The 25,299-nt window shown below is 39.1% G+C and overlaps 1 protein-coding gene across 1 annotated transcript in view; it reads left to right on the top strand.

The window, feature by feature from the left end:
• The window catches only part of ahr2 (aryl hydrocarbon receptor 2), a 61,172-nt gene that overhangs the window by 4,434 nt on the left and 31,439 nt on the right, over positions 1–25,299 (top strand). Inside the window, exon 2 of the mRNA XM_082139660.1 lies at positions 7,462–7,649. Coding sequence (XP_081995786.1) covers positions 7,462–7,649 — 188 coding nt within the window. The remainder of the gene's footprint in view (positions 1–7,461; positions 7,650–25,299) is intronic.

Below are 25,299 nucleotides of genomic sequence, written 5' to 3'. Positions count from 1 at the left end.
CAAAGACTGCATCTGACACAAAGAAGGTATTGAGAGGGAGTGTAACCAGACTCCTAGCTTCACACCGCCGTTGCTGGAAGTTGGAATGCTGTAAAACAGTAGAACCTCGCTCTCTCTTTCTCTCTCCCTAAAGAACCTTGTCAAGATTTCCTCACTTCTAATCTATGCGAAAACAAAAACATAGGCGCAAGTAATGAACCGGCTAACCTCACCCTTCTGCTGAAAACTTGCAGTTGGATCTTCAGCTGGAAGTTTTCAGCATCTCACGGCAGGCTGAGAAAGACATTGAAATTGTTGGGAAAAGTTATGCAGCCTTGCTGACTAAAATTTATTTCTTAATAGAATTTTTTTTTTTCAGGCCCCAAAATCTAGTCTAAAACTAACAGTTTAATATCAAAAACTTAAGAGCAAGTAATGAACTGGCTAACCTCACCCTACTTCTTTCAGCTTCTCGCGGCGCATTAAGAAAGTCAGCATGGCATTGAAATTGTTAGGAAAAGTAATGCAGCAAGTAGTGGCATGTAACAAATTGGAAGTTCCTTCAAGTTCAAAATGCAAGGTGATTTGACCTGATTTTTGTGTTAATAAGCAGATGGACCAACCTGAATATATGCTCTTAAAAATAAAGGTTCTTAATTGGCATTTTAAGAATGTTTCGCCTTTTTTTTCCCACACAATGAAAGTAAATGGGGTCCAAAACAACATTACATCCCACTGACTTTCATTTGTATGGACAAAAAAAAGTGCAACATTCTTCAAAATAGCTTCTTTTTTAGTTTTGTTGCATGGCAAGAAACCCTGAGATAATTTTTAAAACATCTTTTGTTTCGAGTCATTCGAGTAAGTAATCGGTGACAGAATGGTAACTTCTTTGTAGAATTATCCCATTTATGGTGTTTTAATTGCCCAAATATTGTAGTTGAATTTATTGGCTTGAGCACAACCCGTTTAAAAAATGGGCCTAAACTCTGCAGTCATTAGGGCCGTCAATTTGAATTGTTCACAACCTAGATCTTCATTTACAAATAGAATTCTGTAAATGAAGATCAGCTGGTTTGTTAATTGCTCACATGATGGTCCCGCCTCCAGTCGTGATGTAAGGCAGTTTGTACTCTGACAAAGTGCCTTAGAAAAGGCATGTTTACTGTGTTGTGCACTGAGACGAGATGGGTATTTCTGACTCAGAAGCTCGGGTACATTGATACTGAGCTTTGATGTGTACTGAAAGAAATTTGGGTCAGCACCAGTGCAGAAAGTCCCTCCCTCACAGACTAGAGTTTCAGCCTGTCCGTCACTTCAAATACCCACAAGTCTTGTCTCGAGGAAGGAATGAGGAAAGCAGACACTCGATGCTGATGCATCTCCGCTTGGTCAGATAAAGTTTGTGACAGAACTTGAATTCATACTTGACCTTACGGCTAGATGATATAGACATGAAAATGTTAAAATCTTTTCTTAGCTGTAATTGTATTTCTGAAATTTTTTATAGAACAGAATCTGCTCTTTTGAGAGTGTCCAAGTCCCCCTGTAGTTAATCATTTTATTCCTTAAAACCCATCTTTGATCACCAAAATGACACATTTAAAACGTTTTTTTCCTTTTGAAAATAATTTCTTCATGCCTTAAAATAGCTTGAATGTAACTTTACACCCTTGCTTCATTTAGTATACGCAGAGCCATGAATATGCAAATTAGTCCCGCCTCCACTCACTTACACCAGCTCAAAATACCTGATCCAGTCGCTCAACTTTACTGGTGTAAACGCTACACGATGGCAAGGGAATATTGATTTAATTCAGTCATATATATTTGAACCAGAAACTAATTCAGAATAATAAGTGGAAGAGTGAATTATACAGGCTCATTTACAGTACAAGTCGATATATCAGAATGGTAATGCGTTTTTATGTATTGCTCTCAGAACACCCACCACACACCAGCTTATTGGTGGAGAGGAGACAGGGTGATGAAGCCAATCAGTATAGGGAATAGGCCATGATGGATAGAGGCCAATGGGCAAATTTGGCAAGGATGCTGGGGTTACACCCCTACTCTTTTTCGAAGGACATCCTGGGATTTTTAATGACCACAGACAGTCAGGACCTCGGTTTAACGTCTCATCCGAAGGACGGTACTTTTTGACAGAATAGTGTCCCTGTCACTATACTGGGGTGTTAGGACCCACACAGACCACAAAGTGAGACACAGGCTGGTCCAGAATGTAGCTGTCAGATTTCCACAGAAAACCAGTAAAAGGCTCTTAATCAAGTCAAGTCAAGTCACCTTTATTTATATAGCGCTTTTTACAATACAGATTGTTTCAAAGCAGCTTTACAGTGATAACAGGAAAATAATGCAACAAAGTTTGTTTCTGCTGTACAGCAGATCTAGAAGAAAATAGCGTCATAGTCCACCTTAAGTAAGTTCAGTGATGGTTAATTTTTGTTGTAAAAAAGTCATTAATTTTGTTAATTTATATAGCCGCTCTGGAGAAAACAGTGATGTCATCATCGAGCTCAGTTCAGTTCTCATATAATGGTGTCAATGCAGGCAGATCAAAATTAAAGTTGAATATTATTGGTATTATTCATCCACAGCTGCCTATCCAATTTAGAATTGATTTTAAAGTCCACTATTTAGATTAGCTGCTGCTTCCTTATATCCCTCCTAGAGGATCAAGCGATCAGAGACTTTTTATAGTCCCTCACTCGAGACTGAAATGCAGAGGGAGTAGAGCTTTCTCTGTGGTAGCGCCAAGGTTATGGAATAACCTTTCTTTAGAGATTAGATCGGCACCTTCTCTATTTACTTATATTTTCTCCATTGGTTTTTAGCAGGTGTGTTGTTATGTCATTATAGTTGATTTATTATTATTGTGGATTCCTGTTCAGTACTCTCTACTCTGTCCATTAAAGGGTTTGTTCACCCAAAAATAAAAATGATCCCATCATTTACACCCCCCTCAAGCCATCCTAGGTGTATATGGCTTTCCTTTTTCAGCCAAACTGGATTGGAATTAAAAAAATATCCTGACTCTTCCAAGCTTAATAATGGGAGTGTATGGTTTTTTGAAGCCCAAAAAAAGCACATCCATCCATTTACTGTTGCTTTCTTTACAGCACTTTGGTCAGTCTTGTGGCTAAATTTAGTGTATTAATAAATTAACATGAACTTGATATAAGTAGATTTACATTTGATTATTTTATTTCGTTCTGTTCTTTTTTTTCCGCAACTTGAGTTTTTGATCCAAACCAGATGTGGTTGAGCTCAGCTGAGGTTATCGGGTGGAAAACAACCACTGTTGGCTGACTTCGCCCTTTTCTTACAGATCTCAAATCTGTTTTCATCCGTTAAAAACACTACCATGTACCATCAAGAGTTTAGACACACTTGACTGAATTAGTTTTTTATGTTCTTCAAAGCATGATCTATATGTAATTTATTATTATTTATTAGTGTTTTTATTCAGTTGTTTGAGATCATTTTTAAATGTTTTTGGTTTTCCCAAATATATATGTTTTTCCCTAAATAATTCCCATGCTAAATTTGTGATATTTACTATTATTCTGATATGTGAAAAAATACATTAATAGTCATGATAAAAAACTAGAAGTTGGTCCAAACCTTTGACTAGTGTATCTACACACAATTGACTAGTAACAAGGACGTTGAAAAAAAGAAGACAGAGATTTGCCGGAATGTACCATGGGATCTGTTGTAAAAAAATTCTCAAGATAGATTGCCGAATGCCTTCAGATTGTTCCTTCACGGTGTCCTCAGTAAACCCTTCGAGTGAATGCATTACATGGAGACGGAAAAAAGCTGCTGTGCAACAATGACTGCAAACTTTATGAAACTGTGTTTCCAGTGCTTGAGTTTTCAGGTCGAGCGCCAAGTTTCAAAGGAAAGAGAGGGAAAATAAAGAATCAGTTGTATGTATAGAGAAGCAATGGGAGAGCGAAATACACTGAGAGATGTGTATTAAAAGAAAACAAGCACAAAGAGACGAGTCTTCAGATGATCCTCCGTGTATTGCAGGCAGCATGAGAAACTCTTTTGCATGTTAGGACCTGCTAAAGGAAAACAGTCATGATGTCATACCTCATGTGATTGGCCTGAAACACTTGTACACGAGAGGATAGAAGGAAGAATGAAAGATTTCAGATGTTCCCTCTTTAGTGATGTCTTCAATATAAAAAGAATTCCTCAGCAACCACAGTAAATGTTGGGAGGTCCAGATGATCAGAACTCCAGTCACTGGATCAGATGTAATTCATGAGGAGTGTTGAAACTCTATTTCCCGCGATAGGAGTTTCGGAACAAACAATCATGGACAATAGACTAATACAACGTGATTACCAGTAGGAAGTTACGGTTAGTTGGTCTGTCGGTACTGGTAGTTTAGCTATGCAAAAGAGACTTTGTTGTGATGTTTGTGAATCTTTAAAAGATTATTTGACCATCATGATGGATCCACAAAAACTTCTATGACCTTGCTTTATTGTCACCATGTGTTTTTAATTTTGTTAAATTGTTAAAAGCAGGACTCGAATATATTTATTTGGTCTGGAGATGTATTCACTGGCCTTATTATTAAATGTTTTATTAATTTATTATTTTTAAGACAAATAATTGTTGTTATTTATTGTCCGTTTGTCTTGTACATACATATCAATGTTTATAAAAATAATATTTTTCTTTATTATGTTTTTATTATAAAAAAAAAGAAATAGCTTTTACATGGACTTTTAATTTGCAATTATATGTGTAAATTATATAGATATCATATTATGTAACGCCATACAGGACTGTTGACAGGCATATTGAGATTCCAATTAAATTATTCCAATTGATGTAATCATTTAATTGGAAACATTTTCAATCAATACTTATATTGATGCATTTAAACACTTTGTAATGCAGCAAAGAGGTAACATAAATGCATTTACAAGGGAATAATAATCCAGGCAAACTGAGGGTACGTTTACACGACAATGATGTACTAAAAATGGTAAAGCTTTTTCTTTGTACAGATGACAATGTTATGAAAATGATCTCCATTCACACGGATCTGTGAAAATGACTAAAACGATGTATTCTGCTGCCAGGCCAGTAGTTGGCGATGTCACTTTATAAAGAAAGACTTTGCACATACGCATATTTTTACAGGGAGACAATAATGGTATCGTTTTTAAACACTTGGGGCCCTATCTTGCACCCAGCGCAATTGACTTTGTACACCGACGCATGTATCATTCCTATTTTGCACCCGCGCAAAGCGCGCTTTTCCCTCCACAGAAGCACGTCGCTAAACTAGGGAATGAACTTGTGCTCCCTGGGCGGTTCAGCGCAAAAAAAGGAGGTGTGTTCCGGCGCAAACGTTCCTTCATGCTATTTTGATGGTTTAGAAAACAATTGCGCCACTAACCAGGAAAAAATTGTTTAAAGTCAGTGGCGCGTTGCGCATGTTATTCATATGCTATTTTAAGGGCGCATGCTTGGCCATAATCAATGTAGCGTGTGCACAACGCGCATACACTTTGATTCTCTCCTCTACACAGAAGGAGCCGTTTTCATTTTTGCAAATCATACATTATTACGAACGATAGATAGATAGATAGATAGATAGATAGATAGATAGATAGATAGATAGATAGATAGATAGATAGATAGATAGATAGATAGATAGATAGATAGATAGATAGACAATTTATTATAAAAGCATACATCTAGCTTACACATTTACCCAAATTATCATACGCCTGTTTAACCGAAGTTAATTTGGGTGGGTTTCTCCATTTCAATGTAACTTCTCTCTTTTACGGCCGTGACGAGAGCATTGCTCTCCTTGGCTGTGAACCGCTCCTGACGCGCGCCTGGCAAATCCGCCGTTACAATAGCAATCCGCAATGGAAAAAGCGCGTCTGCTCTTAAAGGGAATGTGAGATGACGCTCTGATTGGTTTATTTCACGTTACGCCCAAACCACACCTATGAATAATGAAGCTACTTCAGACCAACCCATTTTAGATTTGCGCCTGGCGCAAGAGTCATTTATCCCGCCGGGAAAATAGCAACAGCGCCGAGACCCGCCCACAAAGTTACTTGCGCTTTGCGCTTGACACTTGCATTTCAGATCGTTAAAATAGGGCCCTTGGACTTTGAAACTCGTTTTCAAAAGTGTGCATTTTTAGGCCCCCAAAACGAAGTCGTGTAAATGAATGGCCAAAACACATAAAAGGTTTTCCGTTTTTAGTTGAAAACAATGTCGTGTAAACGACCCCTGAATTGACATTAGCATGAATGCTGCATGATTAGACAAGTGATTGGTTGTTCAGTCAGGGGCCAACGGGCCCTGAAAAACATCCATTTGGCGATCCAAAAATGGATAAATAGTTTTAGATAAGACTGAAGGTTGAAGTTTAATTTTGAAGACATTTGAGTAAATTTTGACTGTAAACTGATGCATCTAGCTCAGAGATCACCGATAAAGACCATTCTAAAGAACAGAATCTCCTGAGAAATGAAATAGTAGGTGAATCAATGCGGCGCCAACAATGACGAGCCCTTCCATGTCATTCTAGCGAGCTGGAGCACAGGGCTGAAGGGGAAGGAAGGGGCTGAACGCGCTCTTTTGTCCCCACAGGCTCTTTTTTCGGAGGCTAGTTTTACTTTCTTTCTGGGAAAACATAATTAGGGTCCGGCTCGGATGGCTAGAGTTACCGCTCTTAGTCTTCTGGCCTGGCAGGCAATGAAAAGGCTGTATGAGTTTGAGTTACAGACATAGTTTTGATGGCCATGATTCCAGCAAGAGTCCTCAAGCTTAGACAATGGGTTTCATAATAGAGGATATACTGTTGATGTAGTACGTAATCAGTAAAACTGCTTTTTTTTTTTTTTTTTTTTACATTTCTTATTTGACATTTAAAATGTTAAATCTACAAAGCCTGATGGTTACATTGTACAGCAAAAAAACAACAACTCTTGTTTGCTAAACATTTTGCATGTTACAAGCCAGCATTCAAAACTAAGACTAAGACATTGTTCAGCTACCGAAATAATGCAAAATGACTGCTGTCTTTGTTTTAATTTAGTATCAACTCGGTATCAAAATACTGAGGTTGAATATCTAAGAAATGTTCACATATCACTCTGTCTCAAAGCTCCTGAGACTGCCTGAACCCCTATTTATACATATTTAGAGGTTGCTTTGTACCAAAACATATGATAAACCAGTTGTGAATTGTTTTTATCCTTTGTGTATTATACACAGACACTCTTTCTTTGTAGGCTTTCATCTTCCTGAATTCTTCCTTTTGGACATTTTCCAAACAATAAGGTCACCTCACCTGCATTCCTTAAGATATGTAAACAACTAGATGCCACAAGAATAATGGCTGTCCAAAGTAGCATCACAGTCCATAGCAAGCAGTTTAACCCAAATTATTTCCTTTTCCTCCAGACCCAAACCACCACCACCCGATGGTATCAAATCCAACCCCTCCAAGCGGCACAGAGACCGGCTGAACGGTGAATTGGACAAGCTGACCAACCTTCTTCCCTTCTCAGAAGACATCCGTGCACGGCTGGACAAACTGTCAGTGCTTCGACTAAGTGTTGGATACCTGAAAGTTAAGAGCTTCTTCAATGGTGAGATCATGACTTAGTCTTATTTTAGGCAGCCCTAAATCCTGAAATGCGCTTGTTAAGAACCAACTGACTTAAAGTACAGTAATGAGAAGACAGGAAATGATGTGGACAAGGGGGAAAAGGATCAGAAGAAACTTGTGCAAGTATCACTGCTTAGTGAGTCAGAATATGTGTGCTAAATGTTAAGCTTCCACTCAGATAAACGGTCACTGATTAATCATTGCTTTCCAATGAATTTTAGTTTAAATTAATTCATTTTATAAGTTCACTGTCACAATCATTGAGGTCCTTTCTACCAGGTTAAAGGCAAATGAAGCCAGAGGAAATTGCGTTTGTTGCACTTCCACAAATCACCCTTGATTACATGATTCATGTTGTGTGAAACAATGTGTGAAAATGCTTCTCAGAATGATTCCATCTTAGTCTTAGTGGTATTCTACCTTTTTTAATTTATGTAGCATCTTGAGTAAAATTCGAATGAATTTGTTTGCTTACACAGTTTAGCAGAAGGTCCATGTCACATGGATGATGTGCTAGAAACTTGTGACTTCAGCTGACATGTTTATTATCTCTGTGAAAACTTACAAGGCAGCTGAAAGATCACATGCTAGTCTTGTTTGAGTTCCTTAACTTTCTTGACATCATAAATTAGGCCTGTTTTTTCTTTCATTTGACTTTTTTTCTGACTTTGGAATAATATGCATAGACCTTTGTGAGTTTCTGAGGGCTTCAGATCTTCAGCCAATAAATGCTTGTTTGTTTGCATGTCTTTAGAAAAGGCTCACAAAAACATCTCAGCATGACCTTGCAAGGAGTGACATAGGATCTTCTCATGGAATTAATCAAGTTTCTAAGAATAATATAGAGGGGAAACCTCTCAACGGAAGGATAAATCAGAAGTTCCCAGAACAAGACCATCCATAATGTCTGTCTAACAGACATTGGAGGTTTTTTTTCCATAGAAATTTAGTCATTAAATTAATTTTAGTCTGGGTTGTGAAGTGGTGTTGAAGGTAGACAGTGTAAAATGGCTTAATGATTTTTAATGACTTATTTTTGCTTTGTTTTGCTAGTCAAAAAATAAAAAATATTCTTAAAACAAGATAAAAAATTTTTTTATCAATGATTCTCAGACATTTGAAATGAAAAATGAGACAGAAATACTATTTGAGAATAGGATATTTTGCAGTGGAAAACGCTGTTTTGCAGATGTAGTCAGTTCTGGCGAGATGGTAGGACGTCATAATTTTATTTATTTTTGTAATTTTGGCATTTGAATTTGACTGGCTTATCCACCTGTCAAAAATAGGTATTGCATTGTCTTCGGTAAACAGGTACACAGGAAGAAAAAAGCCCAGAGGACATGTGTTGCTGTCCTCTGCTATCATTTCTAGATGATTATAAAATGACGAGACATACCCTCATGTTTTTAACACACAATCTGGATGTAGTATTATATTTTGCTAACATAACCCCTGATGGTGGCTGTATTTTTTATTTTATTTTTTATTATTAATTCAGAAAACATGTACATTGTTTAAGAAGACTTGTCTCAGGTCAGAGTTCTTTATCTTAGACTCTGTTATCTTGTTTTTTGAACATGATAGTGGCAGCAAGCATGTGTCTTTTCTTGAACTCCTTGCTGAGTAAGCGTGGCAGCTATGAGGTGCATGCAGAGAATTTCATTGTGAAAAGACAAAGGGCCTTATGAGAAATATTTTGGGAGTCATCTTGGCACCATCAGAGGGCAAGGAAGACAAACAGGCACGGTTTGGCATTAAGAGTGCTGAATCAGACAACATGGTGTTCCTGGCAACATCCTACCTTGTTCAGGGAACTTGCCCAGTCCGCATGGGGATTTGAGAGACTCATTAATAACCCAGTTTAGAGACGGGTGTTTTTGCAGGACAGAAGGTTTTACCTAGTGTCATCTCAAAGGTCTCCGACCTGTCATAATTTCGCTGCCAGACTCGAACTTCCTTTTCCTTTGAAGAACTGGCCATGCATTGTGTGGAAATTCATCAAGTCTTTTCATCCCTCTCCACCGCCGTTTTACATTTTTCATTTGAAATCGGCCCTCCAAACAAACGGACCACCAAAGGCACGACAGAGCCCCAAATGTGCCAGCCTGGTGCCCCCAGCTAAGTTTCCTTTTATTGTTCTACTAAAATAGCAGCAATTACAAACCGGCATTTGGGGGAGAGTAGAAAAGCGAGTGAGAACGAGACAGCGCAGGAAAAGAGAGCTAAGCATGAAGCAGACGGTCCACAAGAAGAGAGGTTATTTTTGACCTGCCCACAAGATTCACAGCTGCGCAGAGCACTTGTCGCTCTTAAAAGATCAAATAAAACGTGTCTCTATGCATTTGCTTGTGTGCAATGTCCCTAGGAACCACAAGTGTGAAGCAGAGAAATGAGGGCGACATGAGGCCCTACAAGTAGACACCATGTCTGATGTTTCTGCAGTAAATGCAGCATAAATAAACTGTGACAGACAGGAAACACAAGGTATTGCGGTAAAACTGTGTCATTTCACAGGTTCTGTGAGAAAGCAAGCAAAATAGACGAGTGACAAATTGGGAGCATGTGGTAGACATATCCAAACAGAGGTGCTAGACAAGTGCCCTGTCTTTCCGGCATTGCTTTGTTGTTTTTAACTTCTTATCTGCATCGTGAGATCCAGTTTTCTCTGCCTCTATGTCAAAAGAATTTACATTTGGGTAGGGACTGGGTCATTTACTTCACTATCCATAATTAATGACTGTAATATCAGGAAATAACGTCTTGGGAACACTCAAGCATTTTTGTGCAGTACAGTGGGAGCTTGAAGTGGCCCAGTCCAAGCTATTTTCAATCCCTCTGCAACAGTATTAATTGGATCAAGGCTACGAGTACAGTAACTCTTTTATCAGCTTGTCTATTTTCGTCACTAGCTGTGAAATGCAGAGAGGCGTGCCCAGGGCTACGGATTCCTCCACGTCTGGCTTCTAGCAGGTCAGACACCGCCTTTGCAGAGAATGGATCCTCTGTTGATGTCCTCCCATCATCTGAAACCATAGAGATAGAGGGAGATGGAAGGATCCAGAAGGTTGCACTGAGAAAAACCACAAGATTCGATCCCACGGTGAGATGCACAAATGGGACATTGTATGAACTGCGTTCCCAGCATGCACTGGGGCCAGGGCACCGTTGTGTATTGATGAGGGTCAGGTCTGGAGGAGTCGCTACATAGAATGGTCCTTGTCTGAAGTGTAATGTGGTGTGTCATTGGTCTAGCTAAGATTTGACCTTAGGGATGAATCAGTTGGCTTCAAAACTACTTTTGCGGCGCCCAGAGTATGATGGAAAAAGAGAGAGACAGAAAGAGTCCTGGAAATAAAGGTTCATTGTTACTCATTTCTTCATCTTTGCCCTTTCAATGTTTAAACAAGTTTTTATGCCTCTACCCTAGGGTTGTCACGTTACCAAAATTTCAGTTCTTGATACCAATTTCAGTAACAGGGCAAAAACTGTGGTTATCACTGTCAATCATTGCGGTTTCTGATTCAATCATGCATTTAAATGTGGTTGTCAATCCAGAAACTTTGCAGTGTACTTAGCAGCATGAACAACTTGTATTCAGATTGTGAAAGGGTCATAAACAAAGCATTTTGTTTAAAGCATCAACAAAGAGATTTCTGCACTCTCGCGAAAACTCCCGTTATAATAAAAAAGTGGTCCTAATTATACAATGAATCTCTTATTGACATTGTGTTTACACTTTGTTGGTTATAATGAAAGGATTCGCCAGCGTACGCCGTGCGAAAATGTTCACAACAATTTTTACGTTTTCAGCTGTGTTTTGACTAACTTTCTAACTAGCACCACTGATAGGCCACTCAACAGATATGATTGTTATTGGCTACTAGGGCTGGTCCGAATACCATTTTTTGAGCTGTGAAACTTCGGTAGTAATCAACACCGAATTTTCGAAGCTTCGGATATTTGTGTTCTTCTCTCTAATAAAGGCAGGAATCAAAAGCATTTTGATTATGTCGAGAACCGTTCATCCAATCGACTTCACACGTGGCGGGTGTGTTGCTGCAGTGTCGCATTTGGTGCAATATGCACAGAATAATATGAATAATATGTTCAGAATTAATACACTTTTAATAAACTACAGAACAGCGCGAGCCGGAAGCGGCGCGCCTCATGCGGGCAGTAGGGCTGTGCCGGTAAACTTGACAACCGCATCACGGGTTTTGTATTATGGTTTGTGACCTGGTCACCCGATTATCAGCGAATTTAACAATATTCCATTGGACATGGGATATCTTGTTTCTTTTCCCAAATTTCGCAGGGGATTATAAACGTTTCTTCATTTGGTTCGCTTTTAATTTGTCCTGCAGTGTTTTTTTCTACTTAACCACAGTAAAAATTTGAATATAATAGGCCTGATAATTTTTTGCTTGCACATCAAATTCTATTTAACACAGTTTGCGCTTGTTATTATGGTAAGGCGTGTCAAATTTATTTGCATAGCGCATTTCGCACACACTTGGGATTTAAGTTTCGCTTTCTCTGGCAGCACAAAAAAACATGAAGGTATTAGAAAAGAGAATGACTGTCTCTTTCCTGCTCGTGTCCCACATCCCTCTCAAAGCACAGAAGGGTAGGCTATATGACGCATCTTTGTCGGGAAATTTAAAATAAATGTTAATAAATAACATGTGACTTTCTTATATTATTTAGGTTACCAATATTTACTGATATTTATTTCAGTGTTTTACTGGCTGTAGTGTGGTGTTTCACTGATGGAAGTGCTCAAATAAACACTCGTGTCGGTTTCAAGATGGAGGTTTAAGTTTAAATAAAATTAAATGAATTCCCTTATATAGAATAAAACAAACTGTAATAGGCTAAATGGAACAAGGTAACGTTAGGGTGGCTAGCGCATTTAGCGCAGCTCACATTTCAATAAACGTGACATGACGTCCCAGTAAAATCTCACGTTTGAGTTTTAACAAGCTCCTATATTTCGCAGTAGATTCATTTAGATTGATAATAACGGGTAAAAAGGCTAATACATTTTGTTTCTATTATTCTATTTTCCACAATGTCAAAGCAACGCAGCTTACCAAAATACTCAGGCATGCGCTTCTGTCCATACAAGCTAAAGCAGTTGTGCGCTCTTGACAGAGAATAGTACTCCAGTTGCAGGGAACACTTTAATAGGCTAAGAAGAAGCAAATATATCTACAGTATAACGAGGTTGGGTTCCTTCAACTGTCCATCCTATTAAAAACGGCTAGGCTATATAAGATAATTGTAAAAAAGAGTATTGTATTTCGCCAGATTTTATAGCGTACACATATTCAAGCGCAAATGAGAACCATTTCGAGGGGTGTCCCAGGTGTGCGAAAAAACACACACACAAAAAAAAACACGAATATTCGAATCCCAAAATTGACACTCGAATACCAACCCACCGAACGAATATTTGAATATTCGGGTCCAGCCCAATTGGCTACAGTGCTGAACACTTGTAAAAACTCGCAAAGAAACCTTTGACGCTCAGAGAGCGCTTGAACAAACATGAGCAAGACTGTTTGAAAGCAATAAGCAGGCACCGAATATACCTGGTACTCTGTACCTGAGGTACTCTATACTATACCTGGTACTCTGGTACTCTGTACTACCGGTACTGCAGAAATGCCGGTACTGTCAACTGTCAACAACTGGTACCAGTACGTTTGAGAACACTACTCTACCCTGTTCAAAGCGTTTAGCCTCACCCTCGTTCTTGCTGCAAATTTCGTTGTGTTCTCTCTCAGTCTGTTTTTCTGAGTCTTATCTAAGTAGAGATCGCTACGTTCCTGACGGTAAATAGATGGCAGGGTGAGGGTGGTAGGGCTGAGGGAGGGAAGGGTTAGTGCTCTGAGCCTTGAGGCATTCCGGCACGCCATGGGGGCTCTGCAGGTAGTGGAGGCCTCAGACCACTTGGGGTCTCTCTCATTAAATCTGCCTTTTAAAGAAGTGGGAACTCATCTCTTTTTTATCTTTCCCATAAAACACTCAATTGTTCTACTTGGGTGGAACCTTGGTGGCATTATCCATCAACTCTTTTTCTTCCCCTTCAGATGTCTACAGTGTTTAGGATGTGTCCCACTTCAGAGGTGGCAAACTACACAGACGATTTTAGTATCATGAAATTTAAATGTTACTTGAGTGAGAAAATGAGTCTTCCGCAAGACCACAAGTGTTGTATTATTTTGTTCAACATGATGTCAAGTAGGGGTGTAACGATATTCGAACCGAACCGAAAAACCGCGATACACCACCCACGATACGAATCGCGATACTCTCATGGCGTACCGAACACGCCCGCCCCGCCCCCTGCTGTCCCGGCTCATTGGACCTCACCTCATGTCTTATGTGTACACAACGAATACAGCGTTGCCTAACCACCATTAACCACATTTAATCGCAATAAGCTCAGTGTTTTGTTACATTCGATAATAAGCCAGGTGTAATCTTTCAAATTCTGTCTATTTGATCACGAAATTCAAACATTAAATGTCGTTTTGGCGCTCTTTGATGTGGCGTGACTCCTCATTTAAAGCGGCAGCGCGGAGCGCGAGTAAACGCGATTCTCTTCCTCAGTTACAGAATAAACATGAATGGACACCTGAAGGTATGTTGAAAGATACAGTATACTTACTGAAAGGCATCATAACTCGTGTAATCGCTCAGTCAGTGTTTCAACAGCGGAAATACGTCAATAAAACGCTTCTTTTTTCACATAGCTTTATTTACCTCAGGCAAGTCATTCAGTGTCCACAGCTTGTTGGTTTGCTAAGGAAATGAACTCTTTCACTAAATAAATGCACTATATTAGCCTATATATTATATTTTACTTAACCTGTTAATGACATCTTGATTATTTAATGTATGTTTAAAATATCTGTCATGAAAAAGACAGCAACTGTGTAAATTATTATATTTCAATAATAAATTAGAGTAAAAATGTTAATGTAAAAACTGCCTTATGTGCAGTTTACATGTTTTCATACAATTTGTTACTTGAGTGTTGATTATTATTATATCTAAAAATAAATAGCAACTGAATTTAGGCTAAAAGTCTAGGCTCTGTTGTTACGCTTTAATGTTATAGTAATGTGCAAGTAAGGGCTCCTATATAGTTTACAGCATTAGCAGATGATTTTTTTTATCCTTGCGAAACGTTTACTTGTAATTGAATTAATTTAAAGACAAGGACACAATTTGATCATTAAAGCACTGTTTAACAAAAAAACAAGCAATTTTAGTTTTCTAAACCCCCCACTCCACCTAAATGAACCGAACCGAACCGAACCGAGACGTCAAAACCGTGGGACGTACCGAACCGTCAGTTTTGTGTATCGTTACACCCCTAATGTCAAGTCATGTTTATCATCATTCCTCCTTTCTTTTTTGTCTTAATTGGCCAATTAAGGACTTTCTGTGACACGAAGGGGCATCCTTTTGGAAATGTTTGGACAGTTTTTGGTCAATCTTGAACTTGAACACTAGTCTTTTGATTGCTCATGCTGGTTAGTCCTCGTATAAAAGGACAACTTCTCTTTAGAGAGATGCCCCTTTTTATCAGATAACTTTGAGAAATGGTTCATTTTCAATTGTAAGCTAAAGACTGAGGTCAGATTGTAATCGCAGTGAAAGTAGATTGTGTTAAGCTTTTGCTTTTTTAACCTTTAACTGCCGAGTAGGTTTCTTGACTTTTGCTTGAGGAATGTAAGGGGTTGTAAAAACTTTGGTTTCTGTTTTCCTTCTTTCCTTGTTTATGATAGACGGAATGCCCAAGCAGCCAAGAAAATGGAACAAAAATGCTTCCGTCTTTTCTAAACCTCAGTATTCCTGAGGCCTGTCAACTCTAGTTGTTCCTCCAGTGCTAACACCTGATTTAATTATTATGATTATATTTTTTAAAGGCATGAAGGCAGCATTCGTTATTGTCCTGCTTGGGGTTTTGTTTTCCCTGCCCTTATTTGTTTTGGGGTTTTTTTCTGTCTCCTATTGTCCTTGGTTAGAAGAGTTCGCCTGCCCTTTCTTTTGTTGATGGGAGACAAGACAGATGGACTTAGAACATCAATATTTGTGTTTGCATGAGAAAGTAGAGACTAACACCAGAGGCTTTGGAACAGAGAGAGGAAAGACGAAAGGCCCGTCTCACTCCCTCACTTCAACTGCACAATTTTTTGTTTTGCTCTGAATGCGAGATTGTACGTTGGTCGTTCTCTCTTTTTTTTGCCCTTTGATGTGAACATTTAGTCATTAGTCTCACCGCAGAACAACAATCCCAGCAGGGGTCTTAATTCTGAGCTTGTACATGCACAGGTTTACATTACGCCCTGTTACTTTGATGTACTAATTCAAGGGACAAATGCATTTATCTTGTTTTTTCAGAACTACAGGCCTGATTTAACTTTAGCAATATATTTATCTTTGAAAAAGTATATATATATAAATATATTATTCCTCTTTATTGATTTCTTTATGGGGTGCATATACATACATCAGGATCCAATAGCACATAGTGATCAACTTGATACCTAGTTGCCAAACTAGTGCTTATGCCAATGGATTGATAGCACCACTTATGTGCAGCATTGCAAACGTACCTAGCTCAGAGCATTAAGATTTTAAAGATTTTTTCACCCCAAGTTTTTTTTTCACCTGTTAAACGCTTACGGAGACACACATAGACATCTCTTTGACAAGGCTATGCTTCTGAGACACTCATCTGAAATACCATCGTAATAAGGCTCTTTGTAGCTGTGTTGCCTAAGGTAATTCTCATTCAGATGATGCTGTCTCTATTTATATCCTGGCACACGTAACCTCTGTTACCCAGTAGCACTCCTATGCAAACCAGGTCGCCCACTAATATGAAACCAGCTTTTTCATCATTCAAATTCACAACGTTTCTCTTTTGTGGCAATTGTTTAGATACACGTCTTTCTAAAGCATGACTCGCAAGCATGGCAACTTTTTGTGCCTGTCTAGCAAGTCACAACCACATGTGGTTGAAACACACTGTTTTTACACCCACTAAGAAAAAGAGAAATAGTAAAGCTGCAGTGCTAATTCAAAAGGGTTCTCGCAGGCTCATCACACGAAAACAAGTGCTGCAGTGTTCCCCTACACTTGAGGTGGCGATAGCATCAACAAGCATACCTATCAGCAACACAAGACGGAGCTTTTAACATCATCACAGTCAAAACACAGAACTTGGCTACTCAAGTGGAGACAGGCCCAAGAATGATAAAGAGCCAGCATGACATCTTACTTGCTTTTGAGAGAGAAGGTTGGAAAGAGAGGTACCATAATGCCTTTGTAGTCACTAGAAATAAATGAAATAGTCATGGGGAGAAAGCGAAAACATCTGTGATTGGGTTGTCATTATACAAAAAAAAATTCACTAGCAGATACCAGTACCAGTTAAATGTCTTCATTCTTGATACACGTTTATATCATAAAAGCAAATATAGTTTTTAGTTCATACTTTTAATATATATTTATTTAATAATTTTAACATTTATTTAGATTTATATAAACTAACACATTTGAGAATGTATTTACATTAAATTAATTAATTTCTTATTTAATAAATATTTTGTTTATAAATCAAAAATGATATATCAATTTTATATTAATTTATATTGTGAAAAAAAAATGAACAAATTAAATTAAAATACAAACACAATATAATGGTTGTATTGGTTTTTTTTTTTTTTGCATTTATTGCACATTATTTTATTTTAATTTTTAGCATTGATTTCATACCAAACTACCAGCACATCTGATATCCCTATTCCGTGACAGTGTGAAGAAGTGATTAATGTGCTAGCAATGATGAGTAATCTCATAATTCCAGGTTGTAGCGCTCTTCAAACAGAATGTATCAAGCAGACCAAGAACAGTAATTTCACTCGTGTGGCACCAAACAGCTTGTTTTCTTCATAGTGTGCATGAGACTCAAGTATGAATCACTGGGCACAAGAGTCAGTGTAGTTCTGCCACCAGATGTTAGCGGCTAAGCTTTTTGCTGGCTTGCGGCTACTCCTTGCCTCATGCTGTGATTTTCATGGTTTTTCCCGCTAAAACACGATGCCACACAGCAGATTTGGGCTCGTTCCAGTAGATGCGAGCCAAGGTTAGTAGGGAAGTGGCTGACTTGAGGTGGGGTAGGGGAAGAAAAATCATGAGTCATCTCCATGCTATCAGTCATTTTTGCTAACTGAAATGCTAACGAATAGGAAATGGCTAAACCAAAAATGTAGGGTGGTTAACCCTTAGCCTTATGAAAGTTTACCATAGTAGCCTTGCATAATAACCACCATACTCTGGTATTTGCTGTAAGATTGGTTGTTGATATTGTTTTTGGACATTGATTATATCAAAACTATAGTTTATTGGATTCGTTGAAGTAACTTGGAATACCATAACATGGTATATGATTTTTATAGGGTACCCCATGGTACATCCCAAGAACACTGCCATTGTGCATGTCTAAAATACTATGGTGTTACCACAGTACTTTAGTAATACCATGGTATTTTGGAAGTACTATAGAGTAAAATTTTTAAACATAGTCGTGAATTCCAGTACCATGGTACATACTTATCTGTAAGGGCTTTAATAGTCTATGCAGTATTTCTCCCAAAAAATACCATATTGGTAGTCACCTTTGCTATAGTACATTTCTACAGTTAGTGTGACAGCAGTAAAACCATAAAGAATTTGCATAAGGCTGATGTACTCAATGTCCAAACTTTGTCATTTCCTCATGTTCATGTGGTGAATCTCTTGAAAGTTGGGGGGTGATGTTTCATGATAGCCCGAGGCAGTTAGCCTGACAACTTTATTTATTCTTAATCCTGAACTTTGATGTGCTTACACATGTGTTGGAACGTACACGGTTTGATCATTTGGCATCCTAGCAGGGTAAACCTGTTAAACGTGTTGCTCAATTTCCTCCGTGTACACAGGAAGTACTCTTTGTTCAGAAAGAGAAGGTGAGAGAGCAAAAGAAAGTATTTTACAACATCGAGCAATCTTTATTTGCTTAGCAAACTAGCACTAAACAGTACAGTACTAGCTCTGAGGTATACAGTACAGCAGGATTTTTGCAGCACTGTGGTTGGCTGGTTGGTTGACTGTCTGTTCTCTCTGTATTGCCTGAAGGGAAACGTTTGTCAGTGTTTGCGGCAGGCTGCCATACATCTGCAGTCGTCAATCCACAACTTTTCTTCCTCTTCTCACCTGCATGCTACCTTTCCACTCATCTGTCTTTGATCCCACCATCACAACAATGTTTTCTTTTCCTTGTCTTTTTTAAAACATGCACACACAACTCACCTCATCCATCTCTTTAAAGCCACATGGAGAAAGGGAAAGATAGAGAGACCGGGATGGGAGGTGGAAGACAGAGAGAAAGTCAGAAAGGAAGGAGAGGTCTTTTAGGGGATGTTCTGCATTATCTGGGGTTTTCGAAGAGGAAAAAGATGTTTCCTGATACTCTTCCACTTTGGCTCAGATCTGAAATATGGTCAAGACACTGTTTTTTAACCAAGTTTGCAAGATCTCTTCTATTTTCTTTAAACATAGCTGTCAAAATTAAGGATGTGATTCTCAAGTTGCAGAAACAAAACTGTTTCAAGGCAACAGAGAAACAAATATTTTCTTTGGGTCCTGCAAGAATTGCATAGTTGGTAGCTGTGGGATGTAACATACTAATAGTTTATAGATGGTTTAAAAATGGTTTATAGCTTTTTCAAGATGGTCATTAGCATATGCAAGCAACCTTGGACCACCAACATATGAGTTCAGTACAGTCGAGCTGGTTTTTGGCACATGCTGGTCAAACAAGGTCATCACATTGATTTTGGACCAGCTAGCATTTTCCAAAACACAGTTTCCAGTTTAAACTAGATTTTCCAACAGGGACTAGCCGGTGAAAGTGCAGCTCTGCAATTATTAGCCTACTTGTTTGCTTATTGTTTGATGTCATCAGTTGCTTTTTATCCTGAGCGACTTATGGGTTACTTATTGCAACAATGTTATCTCTAAAACACTGTTAATGGTGGTCATTGATAACCGTCATAATAATATCTAGTTCTTTGACACTTAACCCTTTTCTTTATATAACTGTTTATCAGGAACTGATTGTTCATTTAACAGGAACAATACCAAGAACAACAAGGCCTACTACTGATCTGGCAACCTTTGCGTTATTGCCTCAGTTATATCCATGATCGATTTCACACACCATAAGAACGTATGTGCCAAAACAAAATGGCAGACATTTATGGCGTCATTGACAACTGTTTTACAACTGTAGTCGGGTACAACAGGGCTAAAGGTGCACCGGGGTAAAAGGCGTATTTGACTTTATTCTCTAAAACCACTAGATGGCACAAAAATTCAGCTCAGCACTTTTCTTATCAACCGCTTTTGATGATGCACGTGGAAATTTGGCTGATCCTTGACACGATCGCGGACAGCAACACAAAGTTGATTCTGCGCTCATTTGATCTTATATTTAATGTTTTTTAAAATGTTGTAGATTTATGTAGCAAATGAGAATCTATGAAATGATTGTCTATATTTTGAGACAAAGGTCTTCTTAATGATTTTCAGTTTTGTTCAATGTAATTAAAGCAACAGTTTTTCAATAACGAAAGAATATGTAAAAGTATGGTATTTGGGGTAAAAGGCACAATAATTAATATGATAATAAATAGCTACCTGACTTTTACCATTTGTTGACATGATGTTGTTTTGCCGACCGCTGCGCCATCCTGGTCGCAGCTGCACATCGGCCACTAACTCGCCGATTAGGACGATGTTGTCTGCGAAGCGCAGATGGCTGAGCCACTGGCAGTCAACGCTGATACCCTTGTTGTCCCAGTCAAGCTGTCGAAAGACATGCTCCAGACACGCCGTGAACTGCTTGGGCAAGATGGGGTCGCCCTGCTTGACGCCTCTGGCGATGGGGATGTACAGTGGCCGGTCGAATAGGGTGATGTTGATGGCGCCTCCGCTGTTCAGCTCCTGCAAAAGGGCCACGTACTCGTCGGCGACGCCCTGTTGTTGGAGGGCGAGCAGCACGGCGTTGATCTCCACGCTGTCGAAGGCCTTTTCATAGTCTACGAAGGCCAGCACCATGAAGGCCACGAAGATATTAATCATATCACATAATAAAATAAAATATCATATTTATTTGTTACCACTGTAAATCATTATGAAATTATTATGGGATCTCATTCAATCCTTTCAGAATCTTTTTTAAATAATTTTGTTTCTGCATTTTTAAAATGAACATTTAATGACAGTATATTTATTCAACAAAAAATATTGTATTTATCAAATCAAAATAAACCAAAAATAGTGCAAACTTTGTAAAGTAGTTGTTTTGAACAAGTATTAACTTAGAAATTATTAAAAATATATTATTTTAGCTAAAGTATTTGTATCAATACTTTGTTCCTTTCACACCGTGTGTGGGGGGTAAAAGGTCCACCTTGCCACCTCATACATTTATAAGATATTTTAAACAAACAAACAAACCACTTTTATAATTAATTTTCACACAAAATCTGTTGCTCCATTAATGTTAAATAAAAACATATTTTATCTTCAATCATACACGATGGGAGTAGTGAAAAGCATTTTTCTTAGGGTGTGCCTTTAACACCATTGTGCCCTATTTCTTTGAACCAATGAGATACGTCTGATAATGCTCATCGATTTTGCGCAAACTCAATGTATGTCAAAACATAAGGGTTATTGACTCTTCTTGTAATATACACGTATATGTGTAATACACCTTGCCTATCTTTTTGTTTACAGTCTCTTGTCATTAGCTTATCAGGAAGTGATCCTTCGTATCATGGGAGTGGAAAATTACCAGACGTGTCAACGCCCCGTCCCCACAGCTCTGAATGACAGTTTACAGAAGAAGTTGACAAGGAGATTTTACTATCTTGTTTTTTTGAGGTGACAAGCACTTTGGCATATTGTCAAGAAGGTTTTACTATTCTCACATTACCACCCCGTTCCTACCTGCTTCCTCCAACCGTACACGTAGCAGATTATCAAGACTTTTAGTGTCTCGTTTCAGTTTTTAGTTTCCCATTGGTCCAAAGAGACAAAATAGTCCCTGGGAGCAAAGCAAAATGTCGAGATAGACCGGGAAAAATGCATATGAAGATTTGGAAAGTCTTGGAAGTCTTAAAGAGCAGACTTTCAGCCAATTCTCTGGTTCTTCCTTATGCCAGGAACCATGGCCGATAGATAGTCATTCCTCTATTCCATTGGGACAAACGACACTGAAAGACAGCAGGGTTGAATCACACTAAAACCTAAACCAAAAAAGAGACTCCCTTTGAGAGGGGGTGTTAATGAGAAGGAAGAAAAGGAAAAAACGTGAGCGCAATATCAGTACTGTAAGTCAAGACATATAAAGAAACCCTGTGGGTGAGAGCAGTTTTTTTTGGACCCCGACACCATTTCCCGTCCGCTCGGACCCGAGAGGTCATTGGACGCCCCAGTGCAGTGTACTCTTCCTCTTGAGTTTTCTTGCCCTCCTTTCTCCCTCATTGTTTTCACCATTTTGCATTTTCACCGGTGCTGCGATGTGCGCAGGAAGAGATAGAATATATTTCCTGTTCACAGAGTTGTATTAAGGTCAACGGTCATATGTGCGCGTGTTTTCCGACCTGTACTTGAAGTTAACGTATCGTTTAATGTTTTTGTGGTGAAATACATGTTTTCAGGTGTGCATTTATCCCTGTGTGTGCATGTCTGTGCCTGAGACTTGTGAGTTGTGTATGCGGGCAGGAAATTTTCAAGTGTATGTGTGTGTATGCAAGCACACTCAGGACGTTCGGTGTGTATGTGTGTGTTTTCTGTTGGCAGTCAAGTGTCTCAGGGGAGGCAGGGCTTGCGTGAGAGCACTGTTGCAGATCTGTCAGTAAGAGGGGGCTGCTCAAGGTCTGGCGGAGTGTGTGTGTGTGTCTGCGCCGGGCTTGGATTGTTCCCCCCATAGGGAGGGAGGGAGAGCGGGTTAAGCCAGCCCAGTCTGTCAGCATGGAGCTGCCGTTCTTATGTGTGTGTATGTGTCCTGTGTTTATGTAGGGGGCCCGTGGAAGGAACAATTGTGGACATTTTGAAAGCAAGAAGCTAGGTGAACCTTCTCATCAGAAACAAAGAGGCCGAATGGGCGGGGAAAGGTGTGTGTATGTTTGTGTACACAAGTGCTTGTATGAGCAATTGAACACAAGCAGAATGAGTGTGTGTGTGATTGTTAGGAGCGTGTTTGTGTTTGTCCAGCTACAGTGTTATCTTGGCACCGTCCTTTCTGTCCTCACTTTCACAGCAGGACTGTCAAAACTTCCCTTTTCTAAGACACTACATGCTTAACTAAATGAAAAAAAAATAGACTTTCATTGTTTTCATATAAAAGATCATTATAAATTGAGGGTGCATAATATAGGTTATTGGCTGGTAATATTATACATTTTAACTATTGTGCCCAAAATTGGTTCACAAAATACCGTTTAGTGAATTTGCTTCTTTAGATTTGAGACTAAAGAGTCATGGAAAGTCTTTTGCACTGTGATTTTTCTGCCACCTCTGGCTTTTGACTCATGGGCAGACAGTGTAGCCTTTCTGAACCCTGGAGCTATGTCATTGACTCACTGACTGACTCAGAGATCCTCTGTAGGATAGATCTAGTAATCTGATCATTTCCTGCTTTTTGGTATAATGATGAATTCGAGTAGGTTGTAAATAAACAATGCAAAGGTGTGTGTACAATGTTTGCTACACAGATTACGATTTCAATATTTCTTTTCTTCAACTCAAAGATAATGTAAGTCGTACTTGTCTTGGAAAATTCGCTGCAACAATGTTAAGATGTTGTAAATGATTGCCAGAGTGTTGCTCAAAAATCTCATTCCTTAAAATCCACCACGTACCAGGGTAGGACCATATCAGCAAAACATCTGACCCCAGTCCAACCCAACAGTTCATTCTTACCTATGTCAATACGTTTTTGTTATAACCTTAAAAATTCAAGCATGTTGCTTTTTTCTCATGGATTTAAGTGTCAAAAACTTGTATTTGCAAGACCTCAAAAGGACCTGCTGTTCTGATTATGTGTTGAAGTATGTGACAACAGCTGCCACTCAAGCATTTGTCTCTATCGTAACCAAGTCATGGTCGTTGATAAAACACTTCCCTACCATTGTTCTTATCTAGCATTCTTGCAACAAGTTGTCCATTTTTTACAAAGCTGTCATAACTCAATCAACACCCTGGTCCAGTTAAAGTATGCCAGGTCAAGGACAACAGAATAAACGCCTTGTTCTCTTCTGTCATTCTGTACAAGTTGACAAGGAAAAAGAAACTGAGATTAACCAGCAACCCCAAACCAGAAGCCTTCTCCCAAACCTCACCTTAAAACCTCAACCCAGCTGGTTAACTTCAAAACCCCAAACCAGGCATCTGCGCACATGCAGGTCCTGTGGTGCGCTTGCAAAACCGTTTGTGCTTTTTCTTTACTCCAGCCATTTGGGTCTTAAAAACTCTGCTTGACCTCATTTGACATTTAAACAGTCAAAACTAGATTCTGTCAGTGGTGCGCTGCATTGCAGAAGACAAATACCCCAGGGTTGAAAATCAAAAACTGGTTCAGAATTTGGTGATGTTATCTCAAGAGAAAAATCTAATGGATTGACAATTGACAGCTCAACTTGAATCATTAAGTAGATTCGAAGTCAGAACTGGTAAATTCCTTGCAATTTCTAGGTTCTTGGTGTTATGGCCCATATCTACATGCACACATGTACCTCTCGCATATAGGAATTGCGTTCCCCTCCTCCCTTCCTAACGGGCAGGTGTGCCACACTAATGCAGTTTCTTTCCAGTAGAATCACACCCACAAGCATTAAATTGCTTACGATTCTCATTGCAAAGAAAGGGATGGAAAATGGTTCCTACATGTGGCCATGCGCATCAGCCGCATGTAGGAGCCATTCTACTTCCTTTTTTTTGCAATGGCAACTGTACTGCACTAATATTGCACAATCAAAAACAGAAGTGTTCAATTCCTTACAATTCCCATTCCTGCATGTGCCTCAACCGCATGTAGGAACGACATTCCCCTCTTCCCTTCCCAATGGCAGGTGTGCCGAACTAATGCAGTTTTCCTAAATTCCTTACGATTCCTGTTCATATATGCATCTCAACCGTTTGTAGGAACCGTATTCCCCTTTTTCCTTTCTTTCCAGCAGCACTAATGCAATTTTGCCCTAGTTCTCCAAAGCATTTGCGTGTGCTGGGCATTCACCCTCTTCCCAACCCTTGGTGGCACCTTGGTCCAGGAAGGGACGAAAAGCTCTCCCAGTGATTGTGTTGCGATTACACAACCATGCCATTGTTGTACTGCTTTTGGTCTGAGGGCATGGCAGGCCTGTGCGAGCAGTTTTCCAACATGTCTGGTCGGGGGTTGCTACAGCCGCCCGCTTTCATGTGCAGGCCTGAGGTATGTAAACAGGATACCCTGAGCCGTGCACGAAGAAAAGAAAGGCAAGGAATTATGGTGAACT

This window comes from Leuciscus leuciscus (genome assembly GCF_965113295.1).
Source record: "Leuciscus leuciscus genome assembly, chromosome: 15".
NCBI classification, from domain to species: Eukaryota; Metazoa; Chordata; class Actinopteri; order Cypriniformes; family Leuciscidae; genus Leuciscus; species Leuciscus leuciscus.
This window is presented reverse-complemented; position numbering and strand designations above follow the sequence as displayed.